General features: G+C 44.9%; 1 protein-coding gene across 7 annotated transcripts in view; it reads right to left on the reverse strand.

Annotated features, from left to right (window-relative positions):
- FGFR1 (fibroblast growth factor receptor 1) overlaps nt 1-15372 on the reverse strand; it is a 127615-nt gene that overhangs the window by 16374 nt on the left and 95869 nt on the right. For 2 of the 7 annotated variants that reach the window (XM_060693598.2, XM_060693600.2), the window contains 3 exons: nt 11353-11543; nt 7256-7400; nt 3204-3400 (listed from right to left, as the gene is read on the reverse strand). In XM_060693598.2, coding sequence (XP_060549581.1) covers nt 3204-3400; nt 7256-7400; nt 11353-11543 — 533 coding nt within the window. Of the gene's footprint in view, nt 1-3196; nt 3401-7255; nt 7401-8886; nt 9038-11352; nt 11544-15372 lie in introns of all 7 variants that reach the window. The other 5 variants (XM_087875896.1, XM_087875898.1, XM_087875895.1 and 2 more) reach the window with 3 other exon arrangements.

Genomic DNA, 15372 nt, shown 5'->3' on the forward strand with positions numbered 1-15372 from the left:
CAAAAGCACCATCTGTGTAGGTAACCTGAGAGAGCTTTTAAACCATTTTGTACATTAATTCCTGCTTTAGTGTAAGAGGAGCAAGCTAGCTCTGAATCAGAAGACGCGGAGAACTTCTGGATCAGTCCTTTAGCAAATTAGACTCCCGGTGTCAACAAGCAGAGCTGCAGGGTGGACTGCATAGATGAAAATTGCAACAATACAAGATCAAAACAAGCCACTTCCTCCTTCCTATTCTTTGCAAGCCTCCATGGCAGATTAGGGTGGACTGTTTCGTGCTTCCAAAGTGAGCCGCCTTGATTGCATGATGGCTGGAAGAAGAGAGCTAGCAAGTGTTGTGGCCCGCCAGTGGCCAGCAGAGCTGGTGGCAGACTCAGACAGTGAGGAGATTGGGGAGGAACATGGGCCAGTCCTGGAGTCTGAGGAAGGCTCTGATGAGTGCTCTGTGTCGGAGGCAGAGAGGGAGCCAGGGCGGTCTGACAGTTGTCAGCTGCCTTCAGAGTGGGGCAGAAGAACAGCTGAAGCCTGTTCCCAGTGTGCGCATGCACAGAGTTGCCAGATGAAGGGAACAGCTAAGGAACAAGGGTCGACTCAGGAGTAAAGTCACAGGTGGACGATGAATGGCCCCTCCCAGAGGGAATAAAAGAGGAGCGAAAGGGGAATGGAGTTTGCAGGAGATAATTAATTCGCTTAATTGGTTCGTGACTCTCCGAGACTCCTTGCCAAATTTTGAAGATATCGGCCTGGCAGCTCCCCAAGCCAGATAAGGTCTGTGGGTGTAAATTCACCCTTGAAAGACTTTGCTGGATGTGAATGAGAGGAATTCACAGTAACTTAATAAAAAGGGGTTTTTGTTGGGACAAGGGAGTCTGCTTCATGCTCTTGGGAAGCCTAGGTCAGAACAGGAAGAGACAAGGACATCCTTAACATGGCTCCCCTCTGCGTGCGTATCTAAACTTGTTCATAATGTCAGGCTCCGATTCTTCCAAGCACAGAGCCTCTTTAAGGAAGAATTTTCGAGAAGAGGTTATAAAAATCCCAGCAACTGAACTCTTTCCCATGTCCAACCAACATATCCCCAAGCTACGGTCGGGCAGAAACTTTTTTTCCAAGTTGTTTTTCTAACTTGCTTCTCATGAAGCTTTGCAGCTGGCTGTTTTATGTAAGGACCTTTAGAATTTTATCAGTCTGGGAACCGACTCTTCACAATCACCGCGGAGGCCTTCCAGTTTATAAGAGATCCATCGGAAGCCAGGGGGTTTCAGGGCCAGAACCTTGAATACATTAATATAAAACGGCCAACTAAATGAGAAAAATACAAAGCAAGGGGTTCTTGCTGTGGAAAGGGTGGCTCACACATCAGCCCCAGGCTTAAATCCCAGAGGATGTAAGGAGGTTTTTGCATCCTCATTTTGGCGGGCAGCCACCAATTAATTTAAGTGGCTCGGTGTAGTGTACAATAAAAATCTTTAATTAGCCATGCCATGCGGAGGATCTGAATGGCTTTTGTTGCCAACTCAAGAAGGGATCCTGGTGCAGAATTCCCAAGACACGCCGGAAAGCTGGCAAACAACCAAAACCCGCCGATTTCTTGCAGCCCGAGACGAGATATTTGCACAGAAGCATTTTGCAAGGTGAGAATTGTTCCACGACGGGACTGCCTTTTTTTCCTCAACAAATTTTGGTTGAATGGACGCTTGTCGTTGCCTTCAAAGAGTTTATTTCAGGGCTGATCGCTTTGAACCCCTCTGTGAGAAAGAGGGGTACCCAAAACTACAAATGAAATAACCTGGAATAATAAACCCGGATGTTTAAAATGGAGACCCTTGTGCAGTAGCTGTTGTAACGTGACACCCCTCTTGAAGATTCACAAACTGTGCAAGCTCTACTTTGGCATCATATGGATAGTCATGATCACTGACAGTGTTCCACCTCTGAGGCTTTCTCCTTCCTTCTCAGGTGAGGCCCAAAATGTCATTAATGAGACTTCCGCATTTCTGCAATATTTTAGGTGGTTTTAAAACAAAACTGTCTAAATTGAGGGGAGAAAGAAGAATTCCGAGAGCCACCAGCCGCTCTCAATACCCACAGATGCGACATATCCTGTTTCAGGGGTGAAATGTTCCTGGTTCGGACCGGATCACCCGATCCGGTAGCGATGGAGGCGGGTGGTTCGGAGAACCGGTAGCAAAAATCCCTGCCCCGCCCCCTCATGCCCAGCTGAGCCACACGATTATCAGAGGCTTTTTTAATTTTATTTTTAAAAGCATTTTTTCTACAACATCTTTGGCCGAAAAAATGGGAATGGGGATTTTGCAGTATCCTTCCCCTGGAGTGGGGAGGGAATGGGGATTTTGCAGTATCCTTCCCCTGGAGTGGGGAGGGAATGGGGATTTTGCAGTATCCTTCCCCTGGAGTGGGGAGGGAATGGGGATTTTACAGTATCCTTCCCCTGGAGTGGGGAGGGAATGGGGATTTTGCAGTATCCTTCCCCTGGAGTGTGGTGGGAATGGGGATTTTGCAGTATCCTTCCCCTGCCATGCCCACCAAGCCATGCCCACCAAGCCACAGAATCGGTGGTAAAAAAAAATTGCATTTCACCACCGTTGGTGAGACTAAAAAGATAAAAAAACCCTACAGAGCCGGCTCTATAGCGGAGGTGTCAAAATTGGCAGCCCACGGGCTGGATGTGTCACATGTAGGCCACGCCTACCCCAATTCTGTGAAGGGGGAAAATGTCACAAAACGTCACGACAACGTGACATGGGAAGTTTGACACCCATGTTCTATAATATTTTTTCCCCCAACCCAGAGAACATCTGCTATTGGTCATTTATCCGATAAGGAACGGAGCTTAAGAATGAAGCTGTCAGCAACATTCTGAGCTACTGCCCAACTGCCTCTCCCATGCTAATGGATGGGGGCATTTTTATCTACAGCTTCTTGCCAGATGGAGCTCATTTTCAAACTTCATGTTCCTTTGGGTAACTTCTTCCTCCACACCGCTTTTGTTCCTGTTCTATTCAGATGTTATCCTGCTAGTGGACAAAGTATTGGAACTCTACCTAGTATCTTCTTAACTTTCTGTTGAGTTGGAAAGAGCAACAGGTGCCTCTGATTGAGATGTGGCCTGCTTTGCTGCAGTCCCAAAGGGGAGGGGGAATCATAGGTTTCCATCAAACCCCCTATCTACTTTCTGTTACCTGTCTGCGCAAGGGGATGCTCTTGGCCAGCTTATGGACGGCCAACTGGCTGTTGAAATCGGTCTTCTTGGTGGTGCTCTTCATCTTGTAAATGAGGGCGGTCACAATCATGCAGGAGATGAGGAAGCCCCCCGTGCAGTAAATGATGATCTCCAAGTACAAAGGAGAGGTCATCAGAGCTGGTTTGTCTTCTATAGCTGAATCAGTATAAAGAAAGCATTAGCACAAAAGATCTTCCATTAGGGCAGCTAGAAAAATCAGTAGGGTCAAAAGAACAGCTCATACCCCAAGCCTACCAGGTTGGTCCTGGCATGATATGTTTGTGAGTCTTGAGCAACCACTGCTCTGGTTTAGTATAATACTTCAATCAGGGCATGAGTGATTGGTCAAGAAGTTATAATTTAAAATAGCTGGCTTAGTACAGTATTTGTAGGGGAGAATATGAAGCTGGGGTGTTTCTGTAAGCCTCGCATGCCCTTGAAATAGAAGAGGGAGAGGTGATATCAAAGACTTTTCACCTCTCAAACTCAACCAGCATCACAAATTCAATTTCCAGAATGAAATCTTGTATGATATACTGGAATCCCTTCGTTTAGACCAGTAACTTCACATGTAGCTACTGAGTCTAAAGAAAGTCCATTTATGTTTGATGTTACGGCAGTGCCAGTTTCAAAGGAGGCTTCCTTTGAGCTTGGCCCGTGGAGCAGGATGTTGGAGGCAGATGGAAGTCCTCTCTTTTATAGGCTTCCCTCCCAAATGCCCATTAATAATAAAGGTATGACAAAGATTTCCAGCTCATTCATTTTGTTCTACTTTGAAAAAGTTCGCTGACTTGGGGACCTCGTCATGCTGCCAAAGCAAACTTTCCAGAATGATACAAACCATGGTTGGCACAACACATACATCAAGGAGGCCAAATGGTGCCACTTTTTCCTGTTGCACCAAACTGGAAAAGGTTTTGCTCAGAAATATTCTCAGCAGCAAAACAGTCTCTGAGATGGCAGTGTCACCTTACCTGGCTTTTTCTAACTGGTGCCACTGCAGTAACAGCTTTAAAGTTAAATATATACATCATATAGCTATAATAAAGGTAAAGATAAAGGTAAAGGTTTGCCTCGCACATATGTGCTAGTCATTCCCGACTCTAGGGGGCGGTGCTCATCTCCGTTTCAAAGCCGAAGAGCCAGCGCTGTCTGAAGACATCTCCGTGGTCTTGTGGCCGGCATGACTCAACGCCAAAGGTGCACGGAACGCTGTTCCCTTCCCACCAAAGGTGGTCCCTATTTTTCTACTTGCATTTTTTATGTGCTTTCGAACTGCTAGGTTGGCAGAAGCTGGGACAAGTAACGGGAGCTCACCCCGTTACGCGGCACTAGGGATTCGAACCGCTGAACTGCCGACCTTTCGATCGACAAGCTCAACGTCAGAGCCACCGAGCCACCGCGTCCCTATAATACCAGCAAGGAAAAAACTGCTGGCATTATAACAATATTCTGAATGTAGAGATCTTTAAAAGGGGATGAAGCAAGAAATAAAAGTTCCAACTTTCCTTTCCCCAAAAAATAGTAATAAACAGAGAATGGCAGTGGGGGTGGGAGGAGGGCAGAGGAGATGTGATGAAAGAAAATTAACAGCCCTGTTATCATCTTTCTCATCAAAGATGGCAGGGCACTGAATGGGTGGAGATGAGACAAGGAGAGAGATAGTAAACCCTCATAACAGAGCAGATTTTGGAAGGGGGCATGAGTACAATCTACAGCAATAGTTCATGCCTTTCTCCCCAATCAGTTATTAGTTATTATTATTATCAGTTATGCTGGCCACCTTCTGATGGCTGGCAAAAAGAAGCCATCATCAACCCAGCAGACCTGTCTATCAAGAGAAACTCATGCAGAGCCTTCTAGGCCCACAGAGAATGCAAGATTCCAATCTACCAAGGCAACATTCCATTCTCATTCAAGGACATGTAGGAATAAGTCTTATTTTGGGGTCTTGGGGATCTTCATTTTGGTAATCCGCTCTTTCGGGAGGGATCTAGGAGCCACTAGGTTCCATCTTCTCCCGTGTCTCTTGCCATGAGATAAACTGGAGAAGGGAAAAATGGATCTCCAGCTCCTCCAAGAAGAAGGGGACAATCTGCCATGGCCGTTTCACCATGGCCAACCTACCGCAGCCAACTCGCCAACAGGGGCCAACTCATCCATGCACAATTCTACGCGAGATAACTCAATGCAATAGTTATCCGCCACCGTTTCTTCGACATTATTTCCATTCTTGTCAATGGAAATAATGTCCAAGAAACGGTGGTGGATAGCGTTTATCACATTGAGTTATCCCACATGAAACTGTCTGTGACTACGGCAAGATGGCTGCAGCACGTTGTGATAGACCCCTCCCCCTCCAAGTTTCATACATATATTGTTGTATCCTTTGGAGTGAGTTTGTTCATGTGGATGTATATGTCAGACCTGGAAGCCATATTTTGCGTTGGGCCTCCAGGCCTGCCACATTTACTGCTGTGGGAAATTGGGAAGGGGGGATTGTATGGAGCATGGGTGATATGTAGTCATAACAACATTCCTTTCTCAGAGAGTCAAGGACATCTTGCCCTGCACCTGGAAGGCTGGAACTGGGAGGCATCTCCAGTTGGGACAGTGCTTTGATTGGATCATGTAATGGACTTGTGGGTGTTAAACTTTTCTTTGGGTGGGGAAAACCTGGAAACTTTCAGATTCGGGTTTCCCCAGATGTGCCAATATGTCATCTCTAATAAAATGTAACTTTGAGGAAATTCAAGCCTGGGAGTTTTCTTTCTTTGAGGGCGTTACTTGGAACCCTGACAGTATATATGCAATGGTGAACAATTGTTGTGCTGTTGTGTTGACTTCTAAGTTGATGTGTTTGAATATGTGGATCGCAGCTGGATAAAAGGGCAGCCAGTGCCTCCTTAAGTTTACAACTGGCATTTTACTGCGATGAAGGTGGGCAGAGCTTGATACTCCCAAGGATGAGAAAGGCAGCTTGTTAGATGTTCTTACTTGTACACACAGAACATAATACAAGCATTCAGCACTGCAGCCTTGATAAATACAATGATTTCATGGTAGGGACTGGGGCTCATTTGCTGTCTTTTGACGCTTCTTTTTAGAAAGCAATACAGTTTGGGTAAAGGTGAATTTTCAAAGAGGCACCTGAGCATTGACAGATGTGTCTCCAATTTGGAAAAAGTTGAGAATTCAAAGGATCTCAAGTGTTGCCCCTGTTTCTATCCTGTATTGCATGAGCCGCGGTGGCGCAGTGGTTAGAGTGCGGTACTGCAGGCTACTTCTGCTGCCTGCCGGCTGCCTGCAATTTGACAGTTTGAATCTCACCAGGCTTAAGGTTGACTCAGCCTTCCATCCTTCCGAGGTCGGTAAAAGGAGGAGCCAGATGGTTGGGGGCAATAGGCTGACTCTGTAAACTCCTTAGAAAGGGCTGTCAAAGCACTGTGAAGCGATATATAAGTCTAAGTGCTATTGCTATTTGGCTGGCCTCCTATCAAGCCCAAGTCCATCTCATATATCTCTTGGCTTTGAACCTTTGGGGCCCTGTGTGTGCCAGCTCTGTCTTTTCCTCTGCCAAAGACAAAGCGAAGCACAGAAAGGGTGACAGCCTTCCTTGAAAGAATGGAATTGGCCTATGAAAAACTTGGATCTAGCCTCTAGTTGAGTTGTAACTCAAATCAGAAATGAACAAGACCTTGGCCTGCAAGAGCCATTGATGGTGCTGTGGGTCATCCCAATTTAGCAGACGAGGAAATAGGACCAAATGGGAGGCTTACCTGCAGGATGATAGGAACTTCCTATCTTGGACAGGGGTTGGCAGACACATTTTGATTAACCATCCCATCCATAAGAGGAAGCCAATTGATGGAGGCCCTCTACCACTCTTTCTCCTCCTCCTCCTCCCCTACCTCCAAGGAGCCCGGCTCTTGCAAACCATGGCAAACTACTTCCCAAAGCTAGTCAAAGAGACAGCAAGGAGACAGAGAAAGGAACAGAACCGATATATACCTTCTAGAACCGTCAACCATGCAGAGTGATGGGAGATCCCAATAGAGTTACCCGCCAAACAAGTATACTGCCCAGCGTCCTCAAAGGAGACATTCCTTAAGTGAAGGACTTCCATTTCTTTGTCAGTTGTGTTAACACCAGCTGTCTAGAAAGGGGGGAAACAAAATGGAAGCAAAACAAAACAAAACAAAAAAAAGGAAAATAGGACGAGCAAATGTAAGACAAGCTGAAGGAAGAGGAAGGAGATAACATGCGTCTCCTGAAGAACATAGAGACACCACTGTAGCCTAATGACAAGACAGCCTTGGGGCAACCACCAGTCCAGGCTGGCTTAAAGCGGGCAGTGTTAAAAACAAACGATAAAACAACCCTTCACCATATTGAATTTTCCTGCCCATCGACATGCTGGGGGATGGGCCACATGGAAAAATGGACCTTGGGAAGGCGAAGACCAGCTTAGTTTCACAGTGTGGGACAGGCCAAGGGATAGGTGGAAATGGAAGGGGCAGAGAAGAGAAGCTGACAGGCTCTTGAAAGGCAAGAGGGAGCAGGTTGCTCCCAACAGGAAGAGGAGAGCCGCCATTTTGTTTTGGCTGTGAAAAGTGAAGATAGTAGCAGAATTCAAAATTAGGCCTACTTAAAGGAAGGGCTTGCATCATCAACAGCCAGGTTAAAAGCAATGGGGCGAACAGTGCAACACTCAGAAAAAAGGTGCACTTCGTTTAAAGGAGGTATTGATTTTGCTGCCTCAAGAGGAGATCTAGGTTGAGACAGTGATACTGAAATATTTTTAATAATTCTGGAAGAAATGAGATCCTTATCAGTATTCTTCTGACCAGCTTATAAGAGGGCCCCAATGGAGGGGAAACACCCCCCCCCAATTTGATGTTCAAGCAGAAGATTTTTAGGAATAGTTTCTCACTTCTAGTTTAGTTCATTATGGAAGAGGATTAGAAGTAGAGTAGAGTAGAATGTGGAGTGGAGTGGAGCGGAACGGAACAGAACGGAGCGGAGCGGAGCGGAGCGGAGCAAAGCAGAGCAGAATAGAATAGAATGTGGAGTAGAGTAGAGTAGAATAGAATGTGGAGTGGAGTGGAGTGGAGTGGAGTGGAGTGGAGTGGAGTGGAGTAGAGTAGAGTAGAGTAGAGTAGAGTAGAGTAGAGTAGAATGTGGAGTGGAGTGGAGTGGAGTGGAGTGGAGTGGAGTGGAGTGGAGTAGAGTAGAATGCGGAGCGGAGCGGAGCGGAGCGGAACAGAGCAGAACAGAACAGATAAGAACAGAACAGAACAGAACAGAATGTGGAGTGGAGTGGAGTGGAGTGAAGTGAAGTGGAGTGGAGTGGAGTGGAGTAGGGTAGGGTAGGGTAGAGTAGAGTAGACTAGAATAGAGTAGAATAGGAGTTGGAAGGGACCTTGGAGGTCTTCTAGTCCAACCCCCCGCTCAGGATGAATGAAACGACACACTGTTAGGAAGAGGAAGAGAAGAGGAGCATGAAACGTAACCGATCCGCCGTTCCGAGGATTTTTCCATGGCTTTATGGCACCAGAAACAGAGGAGGAAACAGGAGAGCCACAAAAGTTTGGTTTCTTCCACCGCTAAGAATCGCCCAAAGTGGCATTCTTCCCGTTTACCTTCAGCCACGGGTCTGGTGACGGTCAGCCACGCAGACTGGTTAGCCTCACCAATATAATTGGAAACCTTACAAACATACTCCCCGCTTTCAGCCTCTGTCACATTATAGAGGGTCAGCACTTCCGCATCAGAGCTATTTATTCCCGAGTGCTAGAACAAGACCAACAACACAGGAGTCACTGGGCAGCCAGGGATGGGCTTTGCAGCTCTGAGACAACACCCACAATCACTTTACCGCCTCCCCTTGCCGCAATCCAAAACAAGGAGTGGAACATTCCCTGTTCGCCTCACCCCCACCCTTTGCTGGCATCTCTCATTTCAGAGAAAGCTCTAGGGCAAGAGTTTGCCAGCCTTGGCAATTTTAAGATGCGTGGACAGGGGTGGGCTGCTGGGGGTTCACGATGGTTCAGGAGAACCTCTAGCTAAGATTCTGTGCAGTTCGGAGAACCCCCAAATCCCACTCCTGTCTGGCCCTGGCCACCCCGCCATGCCCCTTCCCAGGAGTCCTCACACGGCCCGTTTTGGATGCAGGTAAGTGCATGTTGTGGCTCCGATCCCCGAGCCCATTTTATTGGAGGAAGAAGGCTCCGAACATGAAGGAGAGGAGCCGGCCAGGCCTCCCTCTCCAGGCCCCTCCTCTCTGGCAATGCCTCAGGTGTCTGCCGAGGGAGAGGAGATTGACCAGGAGCCAGGTGTCTCCGATGACAGCGATGTGGGTGATAAGTCGTTCCTGGATCCACGCCAACGAAGGCGAGATAAACGTTTGCAGCAGATGAGGAGGCGTGCCAGGGATTAAGCTGAGTCACTGGACCACACCCCACAGGCTATGTAAGAGAGTGTGGTGGCCATTTAGACTCTGTGACGGACAAAGCTAACTTCTGGCTAGTCACTTTGTACAACGCCTGAATCTGCTGAAGGTTTCTGTTTGAGCTGGACTGTTTTTGAAAACTGTGTGTATTTGTTGGTGATTATCTGGTGGAGGAAAACTCCCTCTTCTTGAAGTAAAGCACTTGGCAGACGGTTATCGTATTGCTGCCAAGTTCCTGATAATGAACCTTGTGTGTGTCGAGTACTTCTTTAACCCCCGGCTGGCTGTTTGTGTGTTCTGTGGGGACGGGGACAGAACAGTGCAGGGCAGGCGCGGAAGCTTGGGGAGGGCGAAAAACGGGCCTACCGGAAATTCAGGAAGGTTGGAAATGGGCCAGTTTCCGGCCTCCAGAGGGCCTCTGGAGCCTGGGGAGGCTGTTTTTGCCCTCCCGGAGGCTCGAGGAAAGCCTCCGGAGCCCGGGGAGGGCAAAAACGCCCTCCCGCTGTGGTGCAGGAGGCCGATTAGGCCAAGCCCACCATGGCCATGCCCACCCAGCAACCGGGCAGAGAACCCCTTGCTAAAATTTTTGAAGCCCACTCCTGTGCATGAAGTTCAACTCAGTGTGAGTGAGAGTGTGAGGCCCACCAGTCTTAAAATTGCCACGGCTGGGAAAGCCCTCTTTAAGGACACAACCTATATCATTCCCATGTCTTGCTTAAAATATATCTTTTATCAGTAATAATAGGAACCTCATGGACAGCAGTTTTATTCCTAAACATAGCCTTGGTGCGTCTAAAGAATAACACTTTCAAACGGATTCCCTGTCCCTTTTAAAATTTCCCTCTATGTTTACTTTTCGAAACACTTCAGTAGAAATCCGACATTTTGCATTGCACAGCAATGGTCCCAGATCATCTTCATTTATCAAAAGTCTTTGAGGCCCTCTAGGGATATCAAGAACATTCCGGGCAACGAGTTTGACTTTTGATAAGCAAGTAGTTGTTTGCCTGTGATAGCCATTTTATTTATTTATTTATTACATTTCTATGCCGCTTTTGTCAATGGTGAAGCCCTCAGTGGCAGCCATTTTGTGAATGCATCGGCTACATGCTTCCAAAATTCCACCCGGGACCTCAGCTTAAAGGCTGCCTCCCTAACTAACATATGCTAAAGGAGCAAGTGTGTTCATTTTACAGCTCTGTGGCCCAGTTCGGTTCCACAGAGGCAGCCTTACCAGAAGATACTGGAAAACTACATGAAATTTGTCTTGGCATACCAGGATATTTAAAGCAATCTGATAAGGAGAGCCTCCAATAAAAGAAGTCCCTGGCCATTTCAGAGTCCTCAACAATGTGCAATGTGATGGTTGCCTTTGATTCTATTCATGATCATAGACATGAACCATGTCATATGAGCTTCATCCAAGCAGATCTCCTCCAGAACATGCTTCCCTTTCCTAGATTTTGCCAGAATTGCCAAGTTCCAAACTTAGATGAGTTGGCATAGTCTGTCTGATTGACTGGACCCATATTACTTCTCCAATCCAAGCTACACGGCCATGTTTCTCACATGTATCATAAGCTTCCCCTCCTAAGATTTTAAGAAAAAAGCCCCAGATTAACTAAGCGGTCCCATCACCCAAGTTGAAAGACCTTACCTTCAAGACTTGAACAAAAGGCAAGTTATTTGGTCCAATCTTGCTTCCATTGACTTCAATGTGCTTCAGCCACTGGATGTGGGGTTGAGGGTCACTATAGACCTTGCAAACAAATTCCACATTGCTACCTAATGAGACTGTCTTGTTAGCTGGGAGCCCAGCTTGTAGGATAGGCCGGTGAGGAGATCTTTCTAGAAAAGACATAGGAGAAAAAGAGTTTCAAGCAACTTGACAAACGGAAGAGAAGAAGAAATGGTGAGAGAGTCCATATCACTCTGCCAATTTATTTTGGTGTCGCCTGTCAGCCAGGAGAATTCACTCCAGAAAGAAAGAAAAAACAAATATTACCAACTAGAAGATTAGCAAACAAAAAAGTAGACTGCAATAAATGTGACGACTTAAAAAAGAACTTAAGCGAGCAACCGCTTTTACCTAGATCCGGGATGGCGAACCTGTGGCACGCATGTCAGAGGTGGCACGCAAAGCCCTTTCTGTGGGCATGTGTGCCATCGTCAGTTGCTCTTCTGGTTTCTGAAAAATGGCCTGAAAATGGCTGGAAAATGCCTCAAAAAGCAGCCTGAAAATGTCCCCAAAAACGGTCTGTAAATGGCCCGAAAAAAGGCAAAAAAGCAGGCCATTTTCAGGCCCAAAATAGCCGAAAGACTTCCTAAAAAATGGCCTGAAAAAGGCCTGAAAAATGGCCTGAAAACGGCTGGAAAATGCCTCAAAAAGCAGCCTGAAAATGTCCCCCAAAACGGTCTGTAAATGGCCCGAAAAAAGGCAAAAAAGCAGGCCATTTTCAGGCCCAAAACAGCCGAAAGACTGCCTAAAAAATGGCCTGAAAAATGGCCTGAAAACGGCTGGAAAATGCCTCAAAAAGCAGCCTGAAAATGTCCCCAAAAATGGTCTGTAAATGGCCTGAAAAAAGGCAAAAAAGCAGGCCATTTTCAGGCCCAAAATAGCCGAAAGACTGCCTAAAAATGGCCTGAAAAAGGCCCGAAAAATGGCCTGAAAAAGGCCCGAAAAATAACCTGAAAACAGCCCGATAAACAGCCTGAAAATGGCCCCAAAACAGCCTGAAAATGGCCCCAAAACAGCCTGAAAATGGCCCAAAAAATGCCCAAAAATCCAGGCATGCGTGAGCTGACCAGCTGGTCTTTGGGTTTCCGGTGCTCCAGCATGCACACACGTTCTGGTTTGGGCACCTTTTGTGCCGAAAAGGTTCGCCATCACTGACCTAGACCAAACAAAATATAACATCTATATCAGTTAAATCTCTGTGTCAGGTTTCGAGGTCGTCTCAAATAAATTGCATTTCAAACAAAGTCTTTGAAGAAAAACTCCTATTTATTAAGCACGACATTCTAAACCCGACTCCATCGAAGACAACACTGACTTCCAGACCCAAAACCCTCCCTTTCCGTTCCCCACTCCCCTGCACTCATTGGCCATCTTCCAAGTCACTCTACCCCTAATCTACTGCTCCAGCTCAAAGGAATTTCCCCCCTCCCATCCCATCTCCTAGGGGATATTATCTCCAGGGAAAATAAATAGGTGAAAAGTCAAACGTCCCTTTCCAGACGCCTCTGCCTCTCCTTCTTATGTCAGCACTAGAATAAATGCAGCTTGAAGTGCTGACACTCTGAAGGAAATAATTCCACTCAGGATACAAAATCTCCATTTCTGGTTAATTTGTTGAATTTGATTTTTCGCGATCGTGGCCTACTCAAGATGTGCATTTGGTACACGCTTTTAGAAATGGATATTCTTCTTCGGAAACAATTTCTCAGGTTTTTGGAGGGACACATACTAATTTTTGTGTGGATTTTGCTTTATTTTTCACTTTTCAAAAGTGGTGCATTATATATAGTGCACTAGAAGACAGTTAAAGTAAAGCTGTGAACCAATTAATACATAGATTAGGAGTGGAGGAAAGCATATACTGGGTAACAGCTAAAGCTAAACTGTGAACTAGCCAAAAAATATAAAGTTAGGAGTGGAGGAGACTATACCTGGGGAACAATTGAAATATAGTTGTGAACCAGTTAAAAATAAAGGTGGGAGCGGAGGAAAGCACTGCTGGAAAACAACTATTTAAGTTGCAAACCAGTTATAAAATAAATATAGGATGAGTAAAGGCGATAAGGTTGGTGGGTGTAGTTAAAATCATACTGTGAACCAGCCAAAATAATTTAAGGTTAGGAGTGGAGGTAAGCCTTGCTGGAAAGCAGCAAATCAAGATGTGAACCAGCTAAAAAATAAAATTAGGAGGAAGTGGAAGAAACTTTACAGGAGAATAATAATATAACTGTGAACCAGTTAAATAATCAGATTGGAGTTATATAAACTACTAAGAGAAAAGGGAAATAAATTTTTGATAAGTTTTGGATATTAGTTGTGATCAAGAAGAGGTGAAATATAGATTTGGTGTAACGGGTCTTAAATTGAGAAATGTATATGAAATATTGATTGTTAAAATAATATGAGATTTAGAATGGTGTTTATAGTCTAGAATGTTGGGTGAAATAATTGAATGATAAATGTTTAGAATAAGATTTTTTTTCTTTCTTTTTTCTTTTCTTTTTTTTTTTAAAAAGATGTAATTGGATAAAAATGGCAACAAAATTGATTGTGGGAATCTTAATAATTGTACTTATTATATGACGGAACAAGCACCTGCTCTAAAAAGATATATTTTTTGTTTTGTGTTTTGAAAAATTTAAAAAAAATTGGGGGAAAAAAAAAAGTGGTGCATTATAAAATTCTGAAAACTCTAGTGAATAACAGCAGAGGGCTTCTCGGTGTCAGTCTGGCAAGTTATTACTTATTTATCTCTTCCTGAATTCCAGAAAAAGGAAGCACTATTAAGATGGTCCATTGCCTAATTCAGATTTTCCTAAATATTGTTTTATCTTCTCTTCATATATTGTCTCTTGTTTATAGTCTCTCATAGTAATTTTGAATTATTTTTTTTCCTTTTCTTCATTTCTATAACATATAGTTCCTTTCTCATCCATTAATGGATTAATTTTCCCCCTCTCTTTTTTCATTTTATATGCCAACCATCTGCCTGGCTTGTTTCCATTTTCAAAAAAAAGTTCCGTTTAGAGGCCTTTATTTTACCTGCCAGGTCCCCTTTTTCAATTAAATTCATTTCATGTTTTTTTCAGTTTCATTTGTTTTTTCATCCTTTTATTTTGTGTATCTTTTTGTAGTTCCTTCTCTAACTTCTTATACTCCTCTTCCAGCTTTTTTTGTGTTTGCCTTTTCTCTTTGTTTTTTTTTAATCCAGATATGTCATTGCCAGCCCTCTAATATATGCTTTCGCTGTGTGTCTCTTTCTCTGCATTTTTCTCTGCTCCATATCAGAATGCTAGAATACCGGTTTAAAGAAGGGGATTTCTACCACCCAACTAATGGCTGAAGAAAAGTAGAGATTTTGGAGATCTTTGAGATACCAGAGGTGACTCTGGATATCATCTCAACTGTTGAGGGAGAGGTCCCTCAAAGATTCCTGAGGCAATCTGAACTCATTTATGGATATTAACAACACCTACACCAATATCCCCTTTGTTCCCAAAAAGGGGGTGGGGGAGAGAATCCCCTCCTCTTTGACATCTTCCTCACATCAACAGTGATTCTCTTCTAAGATGAATTTCAGATAATTCTTTTTTAGCACAATTTATTGAGATTTATTCCTCTCCATGTCATACCAATGTGCACCAAAGTTCATTAGAATTGGAGCCTTCCTTCCTTCTCTTTCTTCCCTCCCTCCCTCCTTTCTTTCTCTTTCTTTCTTTCTTCCCTCCCTCCCTCCTTTTTTCTTTCTTCCTTCTCTTCCTTCCCTCCCTCCCTCCTTTCTCTCTTTTCTTCCTTCCTTCCTTCCCTTTCTCCCCTCCCTCCCTCCCTTTCTTTTTCTTTCTTTCTTTCTTTCTTTCTTTCTTTCTTTCTTTCTTTCTTTTCTTCCTTCCCTCCCTCCCTCCTTTCTTTCTTTCTTTCTTCCTTCCTTCCCTTCCTTCC

Source organism: Pantherophis guttatus, chromosome 9 (genome assembly GCF_059756535.1).
Source record: "Pantherophis guttatus breed Tessera chromosome 9, ASM5975653v1, whole genome shotgun sequence".
NCBI lineage: Eukaryota > Metazoa > Chordata > Lepidosauria > Squamata > Colubridae > Pantherophis > Pantherophis guttatus.